General features: G+C 30.4%; 1 protein-coding gene across 1 annotated transcript in view; it reads right to left on the bottom strand.

Annotated features, from left to right (window-relative positions):
- Nucleotides 1–20635, bottom strand: part of LOC107446456 (uncharacterized) — a 92224-nt gene that overhangs the window by 35087 nt on the left and 36502 nt on the right. The window contains exons 5-6 of the mRNA XM_087156470.1: nucleotides 7352–7494; nucleotides 1585–1754 (exon numbers count right to left, since the gene is read on the bottom strand). Coding sequence (XP_087012596.1) covers nucleotides 1585–1754; nucleotides 7352–7494 — 313 coding nt within the window. The remainder of the gene's footprint in view (nucleotides 1–1584; nucleotides 1755–7351; nucleotides 7495–20635) is intronic.

Genomic DNA, 20635 nt, shown 5'->3' with positions numbered 1-20635 from the left:
TTCATTTCGGATTGCTTCGCAATCCGAAGCTCGCTTTGCTCGCGCATTGGATACGTTCTTAACGTCTAGCTTTTGTATACTTTTTTGAACACTGAAGTTCCGAAAACTTTAACTGTAGAAAATTCTAAACCTGTGCATTTCAATATTAATTTGAAATTGCAAACAGTTCACATATTTTTCTTAATCACACTATTCTAAATTTCAGTTGTTGAGAAAAGTAACTTTTATAAGCTTTGTTTTAAAGTCTTTCCCACCAGAGGGCTAAAACCATGTGTTGTAAAACAATATGAAATAGTACTGAACACCGGATGTAAAGCATCGGCTTCGATGAAGATAATTTTGTGAGAATTTTTTTGATAATTCGGTGAGAATTCACCTGATTAGACATATGATATGCTCACTACGTGCTCTTGCGCGCCGAAGCCTATCAATTAAAAATGAGAACTGTTGCCAGCGCGAGAAAAGAAATATCATCGGTTTTATTGATACATACATACGTACGTATTAGCGTTTTATATAATACTAGGTGGCTCCGCCCCCTGCTCGCTGACGCTTGCCATCCCCCGAGAATTGCTACGCAATCCTATGTGGTTCACGCCGTGAACCAAGGCTCGCTGCGCTCGCTCGCCAATGAACACAATGTACTAGCACAAAGACATAATATATTATCATCAAAGACATAGTATTGTACTTATGTAGAAGAATTCTACCAATGCTTTTATTGGCTTTCAAAAAAGTACATTTAGATTGTACATGGTGAAAAAATCAAAACATTAGCTAAATGAGAAACATGTTAGCAAAATAAATTATCAAATATTGCTTCACTAATATTCTGCATTTTAAAGCGTGAAAATTCAATGCATAAATAAACGCGAAATATAAAAAAATTCAATGCATTCAATACAAACACTTAGACGTTTTTTAGACGTTTAGGTAGCTCCATGTAGAAAAATATCAATTCAACAGCGGCCTTTTAAAGCATTCTCACTTCAATTAATTAATTAATTCCTAATTGAGTTTAAATTAAATATTGTCATGTTTTTAGTGCATGAATCTGAATTGATCTGGTTATTTTAGCCATATGATGCTCACTACGTGCTCTTGCGCGCCGAATCCAATCAATTAAAAATGAAAACTGTTGCCAGCGCGAGAAAAGAAATATTATCGGTTTTATTGATACATACATACGTACGTATTAGCGTTTTATATAATATAGATAGATAGATTTTTACGGTAATATTTATTTTATTACAACGATTCAGTGATTTTACACTAGATATTACTGAAAAATTACGATAAATCATATTTTTAATTCTGTAAACTTTTATGGTAAAGATGAATTTTGAGCTAAAAAGTACTGGCACTTAAACAGAATTTTTTACAGTGCGAAGCTTGACTTACAAAGATTTTCTAGTAAATTATTGAAACAATTGGTAAAAGAGAATAAAGCACAAAAGTGGCTAAAGTAACTCAACCTAACAGCTACTTAAACGCAATAATATTTTTTTTATATTCCTAAAATGAAAACTAATATTTTGAAAAAAAAGCAAATGAATAAAAGGATCTCGGACTTATAGTACTTACTATATAAACATTAATAATGTAGTGTTTTCTTGGACTTAAAAAGTATCCTCTTGCAAAGGGATTCACTGCATCATATGGAGAATGCACAGCCAAAAATATTCCCGGAGGAACATCGGGTTCAAACACGTCGTTCATTTGAGGATCAAAAATAAATTTGTGAGGAGTCCAACCTAAAACGCCAAAAATATATATAGGAAACTAAACGTATTTTATACCAAACATTAAAGATACGTTAAAACTACGTAATACGTTAAAACTTGATGCTTCGAAGCATCAAAGATGGGGTCAAACGACTGACACGACCTTGGCGGCCGGTAAGCGAATTGACAAAACATACATTAGATTGCAAAGGGTTGGCGAAAATTTCTATTGGCGTTAAAGGAGCGTTCTCGCAAATCGCCAAACAGCTGTGTGCTTATGATTTTGTTTTGTTTTCGGTATCGCATAACATTCAACAAGTTAGATATGGGTGCGACATTTCAATTAAGCGGGTCTCCATATGATTCTTTTGCATCAAATAAAATATAAAGCGTATTTTTTTGTTATAGCGCCGACATAATCGTTTGTATCTGTTGACTAAATTGTGTTTATTAGCGTTTTTAAAAAGGTCGTAATAGAACTAAGATGGAAAAATTACACATTATTACATATTCTATAGCAGGGATGGCGAACCAATGGCACGCGTGCCATTTATGGCACCCAACACAATATTTTGGGCACGCCACCGATCCCATTTGTTATTACACTATGAATTGTTATTACTCAAATGCTATTTCACTATGAAGCATATGTAACAATTAAATTAAAATTCACAAAAAAACACGCAAAATAATAAACAATTATTAATGAAAAAAATTAACAATTAATGCTAAAAAAGCAATTAATAACCATAAAAAACAAGTTAACAATAAATGACTAACAAAAAAAATAAACAGTCCTGCTTAAACTAACATCTTACAACCTAATATAAGTTATTTGTCATCTAATCTGCAACAGCAGAAGTCACACTGATGTTACTTTAAGTTGAATAACGCGTATAACTGTGACATTGCAAAATATTTTTTTTTCAGTGTAATTAAAGAGTTTTGAGTTGATAGTATTTAGTATTATTATTTTCCCAATAATCACGAAGGCATAATTATTTGACGGCACGTCTATGACCTTATTAAACAATTTTTTGTAAAAAATGGCACGTTGGTGTATAAAGGTTCTCCATCAATGTTCTATAGTTTCGTTTTGTCAATTCACTGTTATAGCGCCGACATAATCGTTTGTATCTGCTGACTAAATTGTGTTTATTAGCGTTTTTAAAAAGGTCGTAATAAAACTAAGATAAGAAAATTACACATTATTACATATTCTATAGTTTCATAACTTTCATTAAATGTATTTAGAGTAGTGAAATTCTTTTCCTACTCATCCACTAATTCGAATTAATAATTTCACAATAACCTTTAATCTTTAATAATGAAATGATCACTATAATAAAGTTTGTTTACTTAAAATATTAAAAAATTTTGTTTATTGTTTAGCAGAGACTTAGTTTCCAATTCTATATTCATTAATTAAACTTAATGGTTCTGCTCGATAACCATTTACAATTTTTTTAAAATTTTATTTAATTTTCTGTTATTATGAAATTCTTTAAATATTTTTCGACGTAGAGATTATTTAGCAATAATGCGAAAAGCTGAAATTTATAAATGTATAATATTTATAAATGTTTAAGAGAATTTTTAGCAGCTATTTTGTACTAGTTATTTTAATTAAAATGTGCATTATACGCAATTTTATAATAATAATCGTAAAATTCATTGAACAATTGAGTATTACATTTTAAAATGCAAGTATAATTTAATAATTATTTCATTTTATAACTGCAAAACGGTAGATAAGTAACTTCGTTATAAAGTTTTACATGATACGAGAATATTATACGATTGCTTCATAATGAAAGAACAACAATTTAAGTTTTAAACTTTTTGTGAAAAAGAAAAAATTGAAATTTTCTCCTGTCATCGGTGTTAGCGATTAGAGAGTCTTTTATCGTATAAATATTAAGTCAGCATTGTTCCTTTTTAAATAAAAATGCATTTTGCTCCGGAAAAAAAAATTACTTGAATTTTGTCGACAGAAATTCCCTAATTATAGCAGCAAAAACTTTTAAATTTCTAATCAAACTTTCCTTCATTATAATTTTGTGTAAATAATTATTATTAATAATATAAATGACTATTGAAAGGAATTAATTGAAAATTTCCAATTTTAATGAATTAACTGTTTACGCAATCGGATTAATAATTTTTTTTTATAATTTACAAATGGAGAAAAAGTCTTTACAGTTTAAAAGTGAAGAGAAAAATATAGTTGAGATTAAATTTATAAAGTTAGCACAACCCGAAGGAGATTGAAGCAATGGCATTAAAATCGAAATTTCAAAAAAAAAAAAAAAAAAAAAAATCACATTTTAGTGTACAGTGAGCAGTGAACAAAAATCTAAAACTAACTTTTGATCTAATGATCAGATGTTTACGTTCTAGGATTCAATCTTAATAGATCGAGAGGGTGAATTCAAATATGCCGCTTAATTATAGCAGACAATATATTTTAAGTTCGGAAATCAGACACTAAAACAAGCCTACTTTGAGAAATTTTTTTCCTGCGTATTCGGATTTTTGATCCCCAGTATATAGGGGTTGTCGCAATCTGGAAATATTATCCCAATCGTTTGGTCAGGAAAGCAATGCAATGTTAGGACCCCTTAGTGTTAACCTTACTTTTTGCGCATTTCACCATATATTGGGAACTTTCCAGCGAACTTTTAAGTGAATTGAAAATATTTTGCACTCAATGTTTTAATGTTCATTTAATTTAGAAGTTCCTTCTTTCCTTACCACTATTGCAAGATATTTACTTTTCACCTAACTTGTAAAATTAAAAAGTTTAGAATTCTTTACAAAATCACTCAGGCGAAGTGATTGCCTTTTATTTAAATCTTATTTAGAAGATATTTTTCTTAAAGTATTTCATTTAAAGTTTTTATCATTTTAAGTTGAAATGAATGTCGCCCTGCTTTGCATAGTTCAAAAATTATTTCAAAGGAAACATAACTTAACATTAAACACTCAGGACTTACAATTATAAATCAAACAATCACTACATTTATTTATTAAAAAACACTCTTATGAACTGATAATAAATTGATCTAAGTCCTAAATGTGAGTTCTGTAGTATATAGTTTATTTAAACTCAGTAAATACATCTGACCTCTGTTGTCGCCAATGGCTCAATTTTAAAATATAGTTTTTCTTTCACAAATTTTCGGATATTTTCATATGAAGGATAGTATTAAGTTTGAGAAATAAAAATTTTTGTTTAAAACAGTTGTTAAAAGTTATAATTATTATTAATACTTGACAACAGGAAGTTTTCAATTAAAGGTTGAAATATTTTTTAATTAAGTTATTTTTTAATTCTGTTAATTTTTGAATTATGTTTTTAATTACCTAATTCATATAACAGTATTTAGGAATCTATAAATTTATGATACGTATGATCATTGCAAAATAACCTGCACCCAATATATGTAAATAAAATATATTTTTAAAATTGTGCATTTTCTACTAATTGCATTTATTATTCTTATATTGAAAGAGTATCAAGGTATCTATGACCTCCATAATAAATGAAGTATTTACGGACTTTTATATTTATTAAGGAATTGAGTCAATTCTTCACGAAGTTTAAGATTTCATCCCATTGAAAAAAAAGTTATTTAATAAATAATTTTTTTACAATAAATGCTTCTAGTAATAAAACAAACGCGATATATGTCATTGAAGAAAAATCCCTTCATTTGTACATTTTTCCCTCCTTGAAATTATTTCACATATTTCTTTTTTCACTAGCGAATTTCCGATTACTTTAAAATTTTTCAAATATCGATTTTTTCATTTGCAAGAAATTTTTATTTTAAAGCGAGATAACATTTTTGAATACTCCAATTTTTTTTTCTAATAAATAATATGTCTTTGTTAATTTCTTAAAAAAAATGTTCATAAGAAAGTTTACATTATTCTTTTATCAAGATTGATTTAACAGAGAAAATCACTAAATTAAAACAGGTTATGTTTTCTTACAATAAAAGTTAAATAGAATTCTTTAAAATAGCGTTCCTATAAAACATGGTCTTAAAATGTTACGTTATTTTTTGTGATTGGTTCAATAATAAATTATTTTTATTTCTTCACAAACACAATTCTTGTAAAAAAAATTAAATCTGTTATATCAAAAAACTAGATCGTTTTATAAAATATAAATTATTGCGCTTAATAAAATATAAGTACAGTTTTTTTGTAACGTGATCCTAAGAATAAAAAGGTTTTTTTCTTTTTTAATTCTCTACTAAAATGAATTAATGAGTTATTTTTAATTCATCATGGCTAGTCGAGGAGCAGAAAAAAAATATCGAATTTCACTGTTTAGGTTAATGTAATTTCGTTCTCCCACCACATTTATGCGTAATCCATCGCCAATTCCACTTGCAATCGCTTAGTTTATAATCTACGGTATGTTTTGTCAATTCGCGGCCGGTAACCGGCTGTAGTACCTAAAAAGAAGAATAGGTTTAAATTAGTGTTGTCCCTGTGTAGCAGGTTTCTCTAAAATGAATAATACATAATCATCTGTCTTCCACATATCTTTGAGGACATGCACAATAAAACTTAATGACTAAACTCACTGTTAGACATTTCTCGGTAAAAATGTAAAAAAGAATTGTTCATTTAGTTGTTATTTTACCATATTCAGCCAAAACAGTAAAATAACCATTAAAAAAAAAATTATGATATTCAAACTATTAAATGGGGGAAAATACGTTTATCAATTCTTTTTACCTAAAACGGTTTAACAATCAGAACTATGCTTATCTAATGAAGCCATTTTGCTCCATGCAGCTGAGAGAGCTAATAGGTCTGGATTGGCTGAGCAGGGCTTTGAATCCCAGCTTTAATAACACAATATTTCTGCCACTCTTTAATTGGGGACTATTAGAATACAAAAATATTACTCAAACATAAATAGCGCAGTATCCAATGTCCATTTAAATTCACTTTTATGGTTTAGAAACTATGCTAATTGCAAATGGTTACGAAACCGTACATTTTTGTATTTACGTTTCTTAACCGTACCAGTTGTAAACTGTTACGAAATACTTAAATGCTCAGAAATATTCCGAATTATATTTTTTATAGTTTACTGGATCACAGATTGTTGCCGGTAATTTTACCGTAATTTGTTGTTGTTGTTGTTAATTTATGTCGCACTAGAGCTGCACAATGGGTTATTGGCGACGGTCTGGGAAACATCACGGAGGATGATCCGAAGACATGCCATCACAATTTTGATCCTCTGCGGAGGGGCTGGCACCCCCGCTTCGGTAGCCCGACGATTTGCGCGCGAAGTCGAGCACTTTACGGTAGCACAGTTTAACGAGGACCAATACCGCACACCCTCGGTTTACCGTAATTTCAGAATGAAAGTTCTAACAGTGTACTCAGAATGAAAGTTCTAACGGTAGTTAACTGCTCCCGTACTAAAACTCAGTTACTGCTGTTGAATTGAGTTAAATGCGACTTGTTTTGTACCTAAAATAATTAAATAATTCTAGATGATATTTTTACACTAGTAATAATAAAACAACAGAATTGTGATCTTTATAAAAAAAGGATTTTTCGGACACTCTTATTCACAAGTGCATATCACTTACTTGGATCATCGTCTGCAAAATAAAATACAGAATTTGGTTCTAACTGACTTTCAACTAGAGAATGAAGTGCGAAACAATATGAATGATGCATTTCCGAAGAGTTAAATCGGCTTCTTGGTACAGAAAAAGTGGGTTCATAATCTCTGAAAAATATAAATTAAATGAGAAAAAAAGCAGAAAAAAATTTTATTTACAGTATTCGTCAATCCACAAATTTTATAGTTTTTAACTCTTAATTGAAAAGCTGAGTTCATACAGAGTTAAAAGTAGCATTTTTAAAAGCACTTGACTGAGATTCATCAAGGATGTTCCTATTTTTAACTATGAGTCATTCCACGTCGAATCAATCATTTTTGGACCGACCCCCCTCCGATTTCAATGAAATTTGGTGGAATAGACACTCATTATAAAGTCAGCAATTCCACCAATTCTTAGATTTTTAATTTAAAAATTGTCCAAATTATGGACATGTGAAAAAATAAAATTTTCATAAAAAACGACAAACTTGCATACCTATAAATGGCAGTAACTTTTTGTCTAATTGTATCAGGAAGAAAATTCAAAACCCATTGCAAAGCTAGAAAATAAGAGATTTTATTTGATATCTTATATGACCTTCTCAGGCTAGATAAAACTTTCAAAGTGACCTAATTTGAGCTTTGACCAGAAATATCTCAAAACATATGGTCTCAAAAAATTACGAAAAAAATATATTTTCTTACTGCAACGTTCTTCTACATATTTACAAATTTGTAGCCTGGAGTCTCAACAGGAAGGTTATAAAGAATTAACACAAGTGAAATACTATATAATTAAAAATGTTATGGATGTTCCGACATCATTGGAGAACTAGTTTGAAATAATTGTTTTAAATCATCTGCCAAATCTTGTGGATGTAACAACTGCCACTCTGACTTTTTGCTAGGCAACCCAAACGATTTTCCTTCTTTTTTTTGTTATTAATGCTTTGTAAATCGTCTGTTTATGTCTGTAGAAATAAAAGAATACAATCTCTGTGAAAGCTAACAAGGTTAATTTTGCTGTATAAGATAATTTAACCAGTTTCTGTAATGAAAAGTTTCATTTCACAAAATGGATTTCGAAAGTCAAATTTTTAGAATTAATCCTCCGGTTAAAAATGACCATACTCATGTCAGAAAGAATTTGAGAAAAGTACTGCCTTGTATGATTAAAAAATGCCCAAATTTATCTTTGCAAGAAAAAATATGTTCTTCTTGACGAATATCTCGCTCGAAATTGCCAGATTTCTCGATTGTAAATGAAACAGAGGAAAACCTCTGGTTGTTCAGCGAAAGTGATTCAGAAGAGGATGTTCAGAAAGAAATATGGAATAATAAGGACGCAGAATTGGAAAGTTTGAACAATGCATTACGCATTTTAGGTGAATCTCCTGTAAAAGCAAAGAGATCAGGTACTGGGCAATATAGTGGAAAAAAATTAAGAAAATTGGAGAAGTTTTGAAAGACAATTATAGCATTCGAAAACGCATTAATTCTGCAACAATGTCTGACGAATCTATTATGTTTTCACAGCTGAAAGAAAAATTTCAAGAAACAGACTCAAGCAGTCTCAAGCTCCAATTTCTAACAATATTGCCTAAAACCTGGAGTATTAGTAAAATTCAGGAGGAATTTACTGGCACATTTTATGTGGCACGAAATTCTAAACTGCTAGTCGAAGATCAGAGCATTTTGACAAGTCCAAATCCTAGACCTGGAAAAACTCTTACTGATAGTACAATTGATAATATCATTTCATATTACAACAGTGATGAAGTGAGTCGTTGTTTGCCTGGAAGAAATGATTGAATCAGGTTTAAAAATACAGAAACAAAAGCGTCTGGTTTCAGGAAATGTTAAAAATTTTTTTCAGGGGTATAAAGATAAATATTCTGATGTTCGAGTTGGATTCTCCAAGTTATGTGATTTGCGTCCGAAACATTGTGTGCTGGCTGGTGCCACTGGAACCCATTGTGTCTGCGTCTGTCTGATTCACGAAAATGTAAAACTTATGCTAGCTGGTTGCAAATTACATCATTTATCTCGCTATGAAGAATTACCATTCAAAACATACAAAGATTTTCTATCAAGAATGGTTTACAATCCTCCAGAATGCTTTTCTTTCAATTGTGATTATTGGCCTGGAATTGCACACATATTGGAGAAAATAAACAACGTGTTTCTCGTGAACGGAATAGACGAGATTATCTATAAACTGTGGGCTACAACTGACCGTGCAACGCTTATGACAGTTAACAGCAAAGTAGAATATTTTCTTGAAGCATTTGAAGCAAAACTGAGAATGCTTCTACCACATTCATTCATTACTAATCAACAGTTATGCTTTTTATCGAATCTGAAAGAAGGCCTAGATGATAATGACTGCATAGTGATCTGTGAGTTTGCTGAAAATTATTCTTTTGTATTGCAGGATGCAGTCAAAGGTTACCATTGGAATAATTCCCAGTCTTCTTCAGTGTAAATTCAGCCATTTGTCATTTACTATGTGAATTCAGAAACACTTAAATTGTATCCTGTTTCCTTTGTTGGCATTTCGGAATGTCTCAAGCATGATGTTCACCTTTTTCAGACCCAATTGTTGTAGTTTATAACCTCACATTTTAACAGCAAAATAAAAAATATTTATTACTTCTCAGATGGAGCAGCTTCACAGTACAAAAATCAAAAGAACTTCATAAATTTATGATATCATAATATAGACTTTGGTCTCACAGCTGAGTGGCATTTTTTTCCTACTGCCCATGGAAAAAGTCCATGTGATAGTGTTGCAGGTACCATCACGTTCCAGCCTTCAATGCTCCTATAATGATCAAATCATGACACCGTGGGAGTTATATGAATGGGCTGCAAGAAATATCCCTTCTTGCCATTTTACATATTGCACAGATGAAGATTATGAGAAACAGAGACATTTTCTTGAAAAGCGACATAAAAATGCTTGCACAATCCCTGGTACACAAAAAAATTCATTGCGTAATACCAGTAAGTCGCACATCAATTAAAACGAAAATGTATTCAAATTCATCTGGAAGCAAGATCCAGTCAATGTTGTTAAATCCTTCAGAACTGCCCCTAGAAGATAAATGAATAAAAAATAAGCATGTAAAAGCAAAGAAAAAGAAACACACGGAACTTAAGTGTCACGATGCTTGCATTTTAAATTCATGCATCTGCTTTAGCACTCACAGCAGATGACAATTGTGTATAATCAAAACATAATTGAAATTCACCTTTTTGAGATTCATGTTTTCCTTTTTTTCTCTCTGCAAAATATAATTTTATTCCACTAAGTTCATTGGTCTTTGCTTTTTTCCCGTTCAGAATTGCTTACAATGCTTTCATTTAATAAAGAAACTTTAATTTATTGTTATTTTTAAAACATTTATAAATGTGTTATTAAGCTAGTGAATATTAATGACTCACTGTAACTTAGGACTGCAATATCTTATACTTTGAAAGAAAATTAAAAAAGAAAAGTAAGAACTCAGAACTTTATTTTTATTTCAATTATAAAAATTCTGGAAAGGCTTTGAGAAATTCATAAAACCATTAAAATGAGAAGGTTGAAAAAAAGGATGATGTTTTCATAATTAAATTGCCTAAAACTTAGACTTTCGGAATATCATTTTTTCCAGTATGAAGTCGATGAATATGTTAACCTCACCCGTGTTTGTTTACTACAAAGTACTTTCGCGTTTGATAACAAATTTTACAGTATGACCAATGGTCTTGCCATGGGAAATCCATTGAACCCTATACTTAGTGACATCTATATGCATTATTTTGAAAGTAAACTATTCAAAATCTTAACTTTCCCCTTTTTATAAAAGATATGTTGATGACAGTTTTGCTTTGTTGGATGATAATAATTGTAATTTAGACCAAATTGTTAATGTTATGAACAGCATTGATTCTTGCATTCAATTCACCTTTGAATTAGAGACTGATCAAAAACTTCCTTTCTTAGATGTTCTTGTGACTCGGAATGGTAATTCATTCCATACTACTGTTTTTCGTAAACCTTTTGCTGTTTCTCTCCCCCCTCATTACAAATCCGCCCACCCTCCCAATCAAAAACTTGCCTCTTTTCGGTCTTTTGTCTACCGTGCTGTTAATATTTGTTCCAATATTGATGCAGAATTGAAATTCAAAGCCATTGCTCATGACAGAGGTTATTCCCCTAACATTATTGATAATATTTATAAAAACGTAGCTAAACAATCACCTACCGATAAACCTTCCAAAGAATTTTCTAACAATTTGGTCATTTTACCCTATTTTCCTAAAATAAGTGGGCAAGTTGCTAATATCCTAAAGAAAATTGATTTTAATATTATTTTCAGTCCCATTAATAAGATAAAATTTTTTAATCTCAAACAGCCCATTGACAGTCAAAATAACTGGGGTATATACCAAATTAATTGCCAATGCGGCCTTTCATATATTAGCCAAACTAAGCGTGCCTTAAAGTGCCGTGTCAAGAAACATGAAGTTTATGTCAAAAAACAAGAATTTAAACGCTCATCTATTGCCCAACATTGTTGGGACGCTAATCATAATTTTAATTTTTCCTCTTCTAAAGTCATTCAAAATTGTTCTTCAATATCTGATTTAGATTTTTACGAGTCTTATCATATTTTCAAAAATTCCAAACTGTTGGTCAATGACCTATCCAGCGTTCCTTATCTTTCTCCTGTTTGGAAATCTATGATTAAACCTAGCTACCCCCCCCCCTCTTTTTTTCTCCTTGCTTCCTATTCGTCGTCATCCATTCACCTTTCTCTCCTATTGGCCGTTGCTCTAAACCCTCTTGTGACGTCATCTTTCTATATATATTTACCCTGTTTTTCTCTTATTTTCGTAACTTCCTAAGGCTCCCACCAGAAATTAAATACCTTATCAAACAACGAAACTGGTGTAGGAAGAGATATCAAACAACATCTGATCCTCAATTTAAGGAGGAATATATGGACCTTAACAAACAGTGTACCGTTACCCTTCTAAACTTCGGCAAGGCTGTGATCTTTTAATTGAATTTTGGTAACGGTTACCCAGGTTCAAAAATAGACACTTGACTAATGAAGTACATGAAACTTTTAACAATAAAAAGTAAATTTTATTATAACTATAAATTATCAACAAACACAATCCCGATCATTTCCATATGCCTTCATGTGCACTAAAAATTTCAATTTATACACTTTTAACTTTCCTAATGGTTTTACTCAAGATAAAACTTTTCGATAAAAAAGCACTTTTAAATTTCATAGGCATAACCTTAAATTAATTCACACTAACAGAGACATTTACGAAATAAAAATACTAGCTCATTCTAAATTTACAAAAACATTTAAACTTTAAGTCCTTGTATTCCTACAGCAGATAATTAAAATTAAATATCCAAGGCTCATCTTAAAATAGGTATCTTAACACCGGATAGAAATAATTTAAAATACGGAATAAAATGCTCTTCTAAAAGGTTACTAAAAAGGTAAGAAATTAGAGTTTATAAATACAAAGGAACTTGCAGATCACCTTCTGGAACGCCCACCGGGCCTGCAGCTAGACTTGTGGACTAGGAGAACTTCTACCTTCCGACCACCATTCAGTTCTTTAGAAACACTCGATTTTCTGCCGAGGAACGCTCACTTCTTGTCAACCGTCTTGAATCTAGCGACACTCCGTCTATCATTTCCCGTCAATTATTCTGAGGCCTCAGATCAACTTTCTTCCAGGCAACAGCTCATCCGATCAATGTGGCGTACTTAGTCGCGGTATCCATGGACTCTTTCCAAATATCAACCTTTCAGCATTACCGCCTAGATCACCTCATTCCGAGACTCCAGCTAAATCTAAACTCATTCTCGATGATCCCGGCTCAGAACATACTTCTAACAGCCATGATAGATCCTGTCAGCGGTGATGTTTCAACTCAACATTCCATCGGGCACGATCCGCACTCCCGTCGTACTACTTTTTCAGCCACTCTTCACGCCTCTTATACTTTTCTCAGCAAGGCGGAATAATCCATACTGACCTGTTTACTCGCTCAAAAGTCATCCCGCATCCAGTGGACGTCAGAACAAATAAAAAATCCATAAGAAAAACCAGCTACAACCCCACTAATACGCCATAAAAGTGATAATCCAAACCTCCTTAAATGTTAATACAATTTATATCCACAATCTATCCCAAAAATCCCATTTTAAAAGAATAAATAAAAATTTCTCATGAAATATCATAATTTTGATTGCATTTAAATTTTATCATAGTGGTGCCATCTATTGAAAAATAACCCTTCTTTAAAAAGTATTGATACAAAAAAAAAAACTCCAATAAATTCCTATTTATTACAACAGATAAAGAAAATGTGCAAAAACTTCAAAACGAGGCAGTGGAACGAAAAAGTAGAAAGTCTATGTGTGAAAGACAACAGCATATGGCAAATGGCGAAAGCACTGCGCACGGACCCTCAGAAAAATAAGCCACTAAGAACTGACAATGGCTTTGTATGCACAGAAAGAGAGAAAGCTGAGGTATTTGCTGATTGTATGGAAGAACAGTTCTCATTAAATCAAAATTTTAATCCTCATAACGATAGGATAGTAAACGAAAGCGTTGATAACTTTTTGAATGAAAATAGAGATCCACAGCTGATAGATAGTACTGATTTTCAAGAAGTAAAAGCAATAATAGTAAAACTGCATAATAGAAAAGCCCCTGCCTTAGATAATATAAAAAACAAAATGATCAAAGCCCTACCAGATCATTATATAGAATATCTAACTAAGATATTTAATGCATGTTTATTGTTAAACTACTTTCCGGCAATTTGGAAGACTGCAAATATTATTCCATTTCCTAAACCAAACAAAGATTTACTATCTCCGAATAGCTATCGACCTATAAGTTTGCTATGCACTCTTGGGAAGATACTAGAAAGAATAGTATATACTAGGCTCAAACCATACTTAAGTTGCTTACCGGACGAGCAGTACGGGTTCAGGGCGAAACTTGATACTAAACAGTTGTTACGCATAGTTGATTATGTTGGCAGAGGATTACATCTAAAACAGACTTCATTGTTGATGCTTGATATTAGTAAAGCGTTTGATAGAGTTTGGCACAAAGGCATTATTTACAAACTGATTGAACTAGAATTCCCGAAAGGATTAAAAAAATTTATTAACAGTTATTTGGCAGAGAGAAATTTTCAAATTAGAATGAAAAACGTATGCTCCACGGTGAGGAGTATTAGAGCAGGCGTACCGCAAGGTAGCATACTCGGACCAATTTTGTATATCGTTTTTACACGCGATTTTCCAATTGATAGAGGCGATTGGAACAGTTTAACTGCATTTTATGCTGATGACACAGGTGTCGTAGTGAGATCTAGCAACCCGAATATGGCGATAGAGAAACTGCAAGAAAAGATTTACGATTACGAAGAATGGTGCTTAGATTGGAAATTCGAGATCAATGCTCAAAAGTCCCTACTATTGATTATCCAGAAGAACAGGAAATCAATTAGAGAGCATAATGAACTGGTACTATTTAATAAAGTGATAACAAGGGTAAACAAAGCTACCTATTTAGGTCTAGTAATTAACAACAGACTGACATGGTCGGATCATGTGAAAAATGTGAAGAATAAAGCCAATGCTGCAACTCTAAAACTGCAATCCATAATGTACAGCGAAAAATTGAGCTTGAAATTGAAAAGGCTACTGTACATCTCCATGATAAGGCCAATCATGACCTATGCCTCGCCAGCATGGTGCAATGTATCAGAACGTGAGCTTGGGAAAGTCACAGTAACGCAGAACAAGATCTTAAGAAAACTAACTGGCGCAGAGTGGTATCAAAGAAACGTTGACATACACACGGACTTAGAATTGGACAGTTTCGAACATCACTTTAACAAACTAAATCGAAACTTTTTTAAAAAGGCTCTAGACTGCAATGCAGCAAATTTCGACTCAATTTTTGAGTACGAAAATTTAGCAGAAGATGCCTCCCTGAGGCCAATTGCACACTTTTTTACAAGTGATGTAATTCTGACCATGTGAGACCATGGCATTATTTATGGCAAAATCAATACACTAAATGTGGAAACCTAACTCGGACATGACTTGTAAATAAATATTATATATACGCTGACAAAATCTCTTTGATTTGTTTTGAAATGACTATGCTTTGTAATGGGGCAAAAGATATAGAATGAATGAAAATTGTAAATAAGGAAAGAATGAATTGTTTGATGTGATATAGAGAAAATGTACAGTAGATGTACAAAATGACAAACTTCTTTATAGAAGTAAAAATTTTATATTGGCTTAAATATTCGATACTATGTATAATTGGCACTATAATTTATAAGACGAATCCTACTTGGAAAAAGTGTATAATGCGCTGACAAAATCATTATGATTTGCTTATCGGGGCAATAAGAGATAGAATGAATGAACCTATATGGTAATAGTGAGAATGAATTGGATGAGAAGAATGAACATATTTTGTACTAGGGGCGTACAATGTTGGACAAACTTCACTTTTGAAGTTAAACCTTTACTAGTTATTTATCTTATCAATATTTTTATGTAGCATTTTACTGTATTTTATGTACTTGTATTTTATAGTATTTTTATATATGTACAAATTGTATCACAACATGTGATTTCACATGAGCAAATTGCTCATTACTAACTTTCCACTTTCAATTTTAGATTTTCACTACCAGAAGGAATCACCTTAAAGACTCCATCTCATGATAAAGGGGTAAAGGGCCGTTCCGGCCTCAGGTACCCCGGCCAACCAACAAGACAAGACAAGATTATTTTCTTTCTGTTGCACTGATGAAGGTTGCCCTTTGAGCATCCGAAACAGCTGTCTGCATTTTAATATTTTTTGTGTTCTTAAACGCTGTTTTACCTTACTTTGTTTTCATAATTGTTTATTTAAAATATTTATTATTCGTATATTGATTAGAAATTGACGTGATTATGTTAAATTAGTCTTTAGTAGTAGCAAATCTGTTAATTTGTTACATAATATGTGTATTATATTATTAAATATTAAACTTAAATTATTTCTGTCAAGAAAGGAAAGAAATATTTGTTGTGTGCATTGTACAGCATGACATTTTTAATTATGCAGTATCTCACTTGTGTTAATTCTTTATGCCCTTCCTGTTGAGACTCCAAAGCTACAAATTTGTAAATGTGTAGAATAATGTTGCAGTAAAAAGCTTATTTTTTTCGTATTTTTTTGAAACCATATGTTTTGAGATATTTCAGGTCAAATTAGGTCACTTTAAGAGTTTGATCTAGCCTGAGAAGGTCATATAAGATATCAAGTAAAAGCTCTATCTTTTAACTTTGCAATGGCTTTTGAAATTTCCTCCTGATATAATTAGAAAAAAAGTTACGGCTATTTATATGTATGCAAGTTTGTCGTTTTTTAAGAAAATTTTATTTTTTCAAATGCCCATATTTGGACAATTTTTAACTTAAAAATCTAAGAATTGGTGAAATTGTTTACTTTATAATGAGCATATATGGCAACGTTACTTTTAAAAAGTAACAATTAAAAGTACAAGTATTTTTAAAAAAAATAACTAGTACAAAGTTCTGATTTCAAAAAGTAACGAGTAAAAAGTACAAGTACTAAACAAAAAAAGGAACGATTTAAAAGTACATTTCTAAGAAATCGAAAACTCACAGTAACCTAAAATTTTATTGAATAATATTCTTATGTTCTTTAATGTTTTTTGCGAAATTGATGTTATTTATTTAATTATTTTTAATTTTGAAAGTTATGGACATTAATTTATTTTTAAATTCGGAAGAATATTATAATAAAACTTTATAATATAATCATATAATATAATTTTAAAATCAAATATAATTTTAATATCAAACTTTTTATGGATTTGCACGAAAAACAAATTTAATCTATTGATTTTAATTTCTATTTATTATTTCTATTTATTTAAATTACCATTGATTTAAAATTGTTTTACTCTATAGAAACACGTTTTAAAAGCACAAACATAAACCAAGCAAACACGGGGTTTCAGATAGCTTTGTCATCTTTGAGATAGTAAAAAATAATTGAATGTGCAGTATAAGTTGAAACAGAAAAGTCTGCAATTTTATTTGTAACAATGGCTAATGCTGAAGTCATGCGAGATAATCATTTTCCGAACATTTCTGCCTAACGGAATAATTCAAATTTGTAAACGAATTTTAGTATCAGTGGCTAAATTAGTACCTTCGAGTTTTCAAGAGTTAAAATAGTAATTATAATAGTTTTAAATAGCACAAATAGTTCTGAAGTTCTTAGAGATTTGACTGGGCGTTGTTTGACTAGGTCGGGCATAAACATAATTTTAGTAAAAATGTATTTAGTAAAAAATGTATTAAGACAAAAATGTATTATAAGTGATTTAAAAAAGAAAATTGAAAAACGTAATAACAATATCCAAAATTTTTTTATTTAAAATGTATTAAATAAATGCATGAAACTCGAAAATGAATGAAAATAACTTGCTAATTAAGTTCATTTTGAAAAATAATTGCATTTCGAAAGTGGTGTCACTGAGTTTGATGCGAGAATTTCTCAGAACGTGCTTAACCACGCTTATTAAGCACTCCACGGGAGCACTAGAAGGTACTGCAGTATTATATTTTACATATAATTTTTTTACGATTGGATATCGATTCAAAATTGATATGCTTTCCGTTTCGACATTTGAGCTCATGTATGACATAAATTCTTCTGTCTCTGGTGATTGGCATGATGTTTTCAGCTTTAGAAAATTTAAAATCCCTGATTTTTTCTGTTGCGTTATTAGTTATAGCAGGGTGTTTAGCTTGGACAATTCTTTCCAATTTTTTTGTAGCCTCCTCCCTAGCTTTTTCTTCCAACCAATTAAATTTGATGCAAGGTACCAGATCTGCAAAAAACAATAAATCGTCCTGCGATTTCACATCGCGAAATCTTTCGCGCACGCCATCTAAAAAAGCTTGTTTAAAGGTTTACAAAATTTTGTTTTAATATGTTACTATGAAGCTCTTCTTCTGAAGCCTGTAGTGTAGGTAAAAGATAGCCCAGGCATTTTTCTTTTTTCCTTGAAGCATATCCAAAGCGATAGAAATCGGTGTTGTTACCTAGAAAATAAATAACATTTATTTATAAAAAAAATATTTAAATGAAATTATATAATATGGAATTATGTAATATGAAATTAGTTTTTTAAATTATTTAAAAAGCATCCGATGCGCAAACATTGCGCAAACAAAATTTTTAATTAACATATTTAAATGAATGAAAAATGTTTCAAATAAATATAAAATGTTATTTTATAAATAGAAAATAATTGGATATTAAAAAATTACTTACTTTTTTCAAAAGAGATGAAGTCTTCTTAAAGCAAAGTTTCATAAGTAAGGAATCTCATTCTATGCACAATAGTCCAGGTCTCCGGGAATAAAAAGAGAAACAACGTTTTTTTTCTTTTCTTCTTTATGGTTACTTTTTGGAGGAGTAGCAAAAGCCAAAATAAATTAAAGTATCTTTGTGTCAATAAGACATCAGAGATACAGTTCATTTGTTATTTAAACAAAACTATTTTCTAAGAGGAGAAAAAGCATGCCCCCTTCAAAAAAAAGAAAATTTCCATCCCATGCAGTGATTACAGTATTCATATGGGCATTTGTTCATTCCAACCCCCCAAAACTTAATGGTACTATTGAAGATTATTTCTTAGAATTTCAAAATATATATATATATAAAAAGATGGGCAAAATTTTAGGAAGTGATAGTACACACCCAAGCAAACAATTTTTATCAAAGAATGCATGGTCGAAAATAAAACGCAAAACCGCTAGAGGGAGTCAAAGTTTATGCTCTTATATGATGCAAAAACACACAAAGAGCGATGAAGTTAAGTTATAAATGCAAATTTAATTGTATGAGATTACAATAAGTCTTCAAAACAGTGGCCGTCAGCGGCTATGCACGAATACCGCAGCGCAGTACCTCACAACAGGAATGGGGCTTTCACGTTTGCATCAAACAACTTTCCAAATGCGCCAGCACCTTTGCGTTTTGCTTTCGACCATGCATTCTTTGATAAAAATTGTTTGCTTGGGTGTGTACTATCACTTCCTAAAATTCAAAAAGAAGATAAAACAAAGGTAAATTACAGACATATGAAAAAAGGGAGAAAAATAATAATAATAAAAATAACAAACAATTGGAGGGGGGGAGAAATATATATAATATATATTATTTAAAAAATGCGGAAAAAGAAAAGGATGAAATTTTCTTTAAAAAATCCGGAAAATAAAGGATATAATCTTTTCATCAGCCCACACGATTATATCCGCAGAAAAAAGTGCTTTCTAATACTGTATCAATATAGCCAAAGCAAAACATGTCAATACAATAATGTAAGGAGCACTCCAAAAAGTTTTGCAAAAATTACAACAAATAAAATAAAACACAATAAGTAAAAATAACTCGTAGAAACAGAAAGTAAAAAGAAAGAACAGATTAGAACATAATCTACAATAAGATTGCCAGAGTGCACCTGGTTACGAAAGAACTCTTTTTTGCGGATATAATCGTGTGGGCTGATGAAAAGATTATATCTTTAATTTTCAGGATTTTTTAAAAAATTTTTCATCCTTTTGTTTCCGGATTATATATATGTATATATTTTCTTCCCCCAGTTGTTTTTTATTTTTATTATTATCATTTTCCCCCTCTTTTTTCATATGTCTGCAGTTTACCTTTGTTTTATCTTCATTCTGAACTTATCTCATGAGTTCTATTTACTTTATTATATATATATATATATATATATATATATATATATATATATATATATATATATATAAATATATATATATATATATATATATATATATATATATATATATATATATATATATATATATATATAAATATATATATATATATATATATATATATATATATATATATATATATATATATATATATATATATATATATATATATATATATATATATATATATATATATATATATATATATATATATATATATATATATATATATATATATATATATACATATATATATACATATATATATATATATATATATATATATATATATATATATATATATATATATATATATATATATATATATATATATATATATATATATATATATATATATATATATATAT

The sequence above is a fragment of the Parasteatoda tepidariorum genome, chromosome 2 (genome assembly GCF_982258835.1).
Source record: "Parasteatoda tepidariorum strain Cologne lab strain chromosome 2, Ptep-v5.0, whole genome shotgun sequence".
Taxonomy (NCBI): Eukaryota; Metazoa; Arthropoda; class Arachnida; order Araneae; family Theridiidae; genus Parasteatoda; species Parasteatoda tepidariorum.
This window is presented reverse-complemented; position numbering and strand designations above follow the sequence as displayed.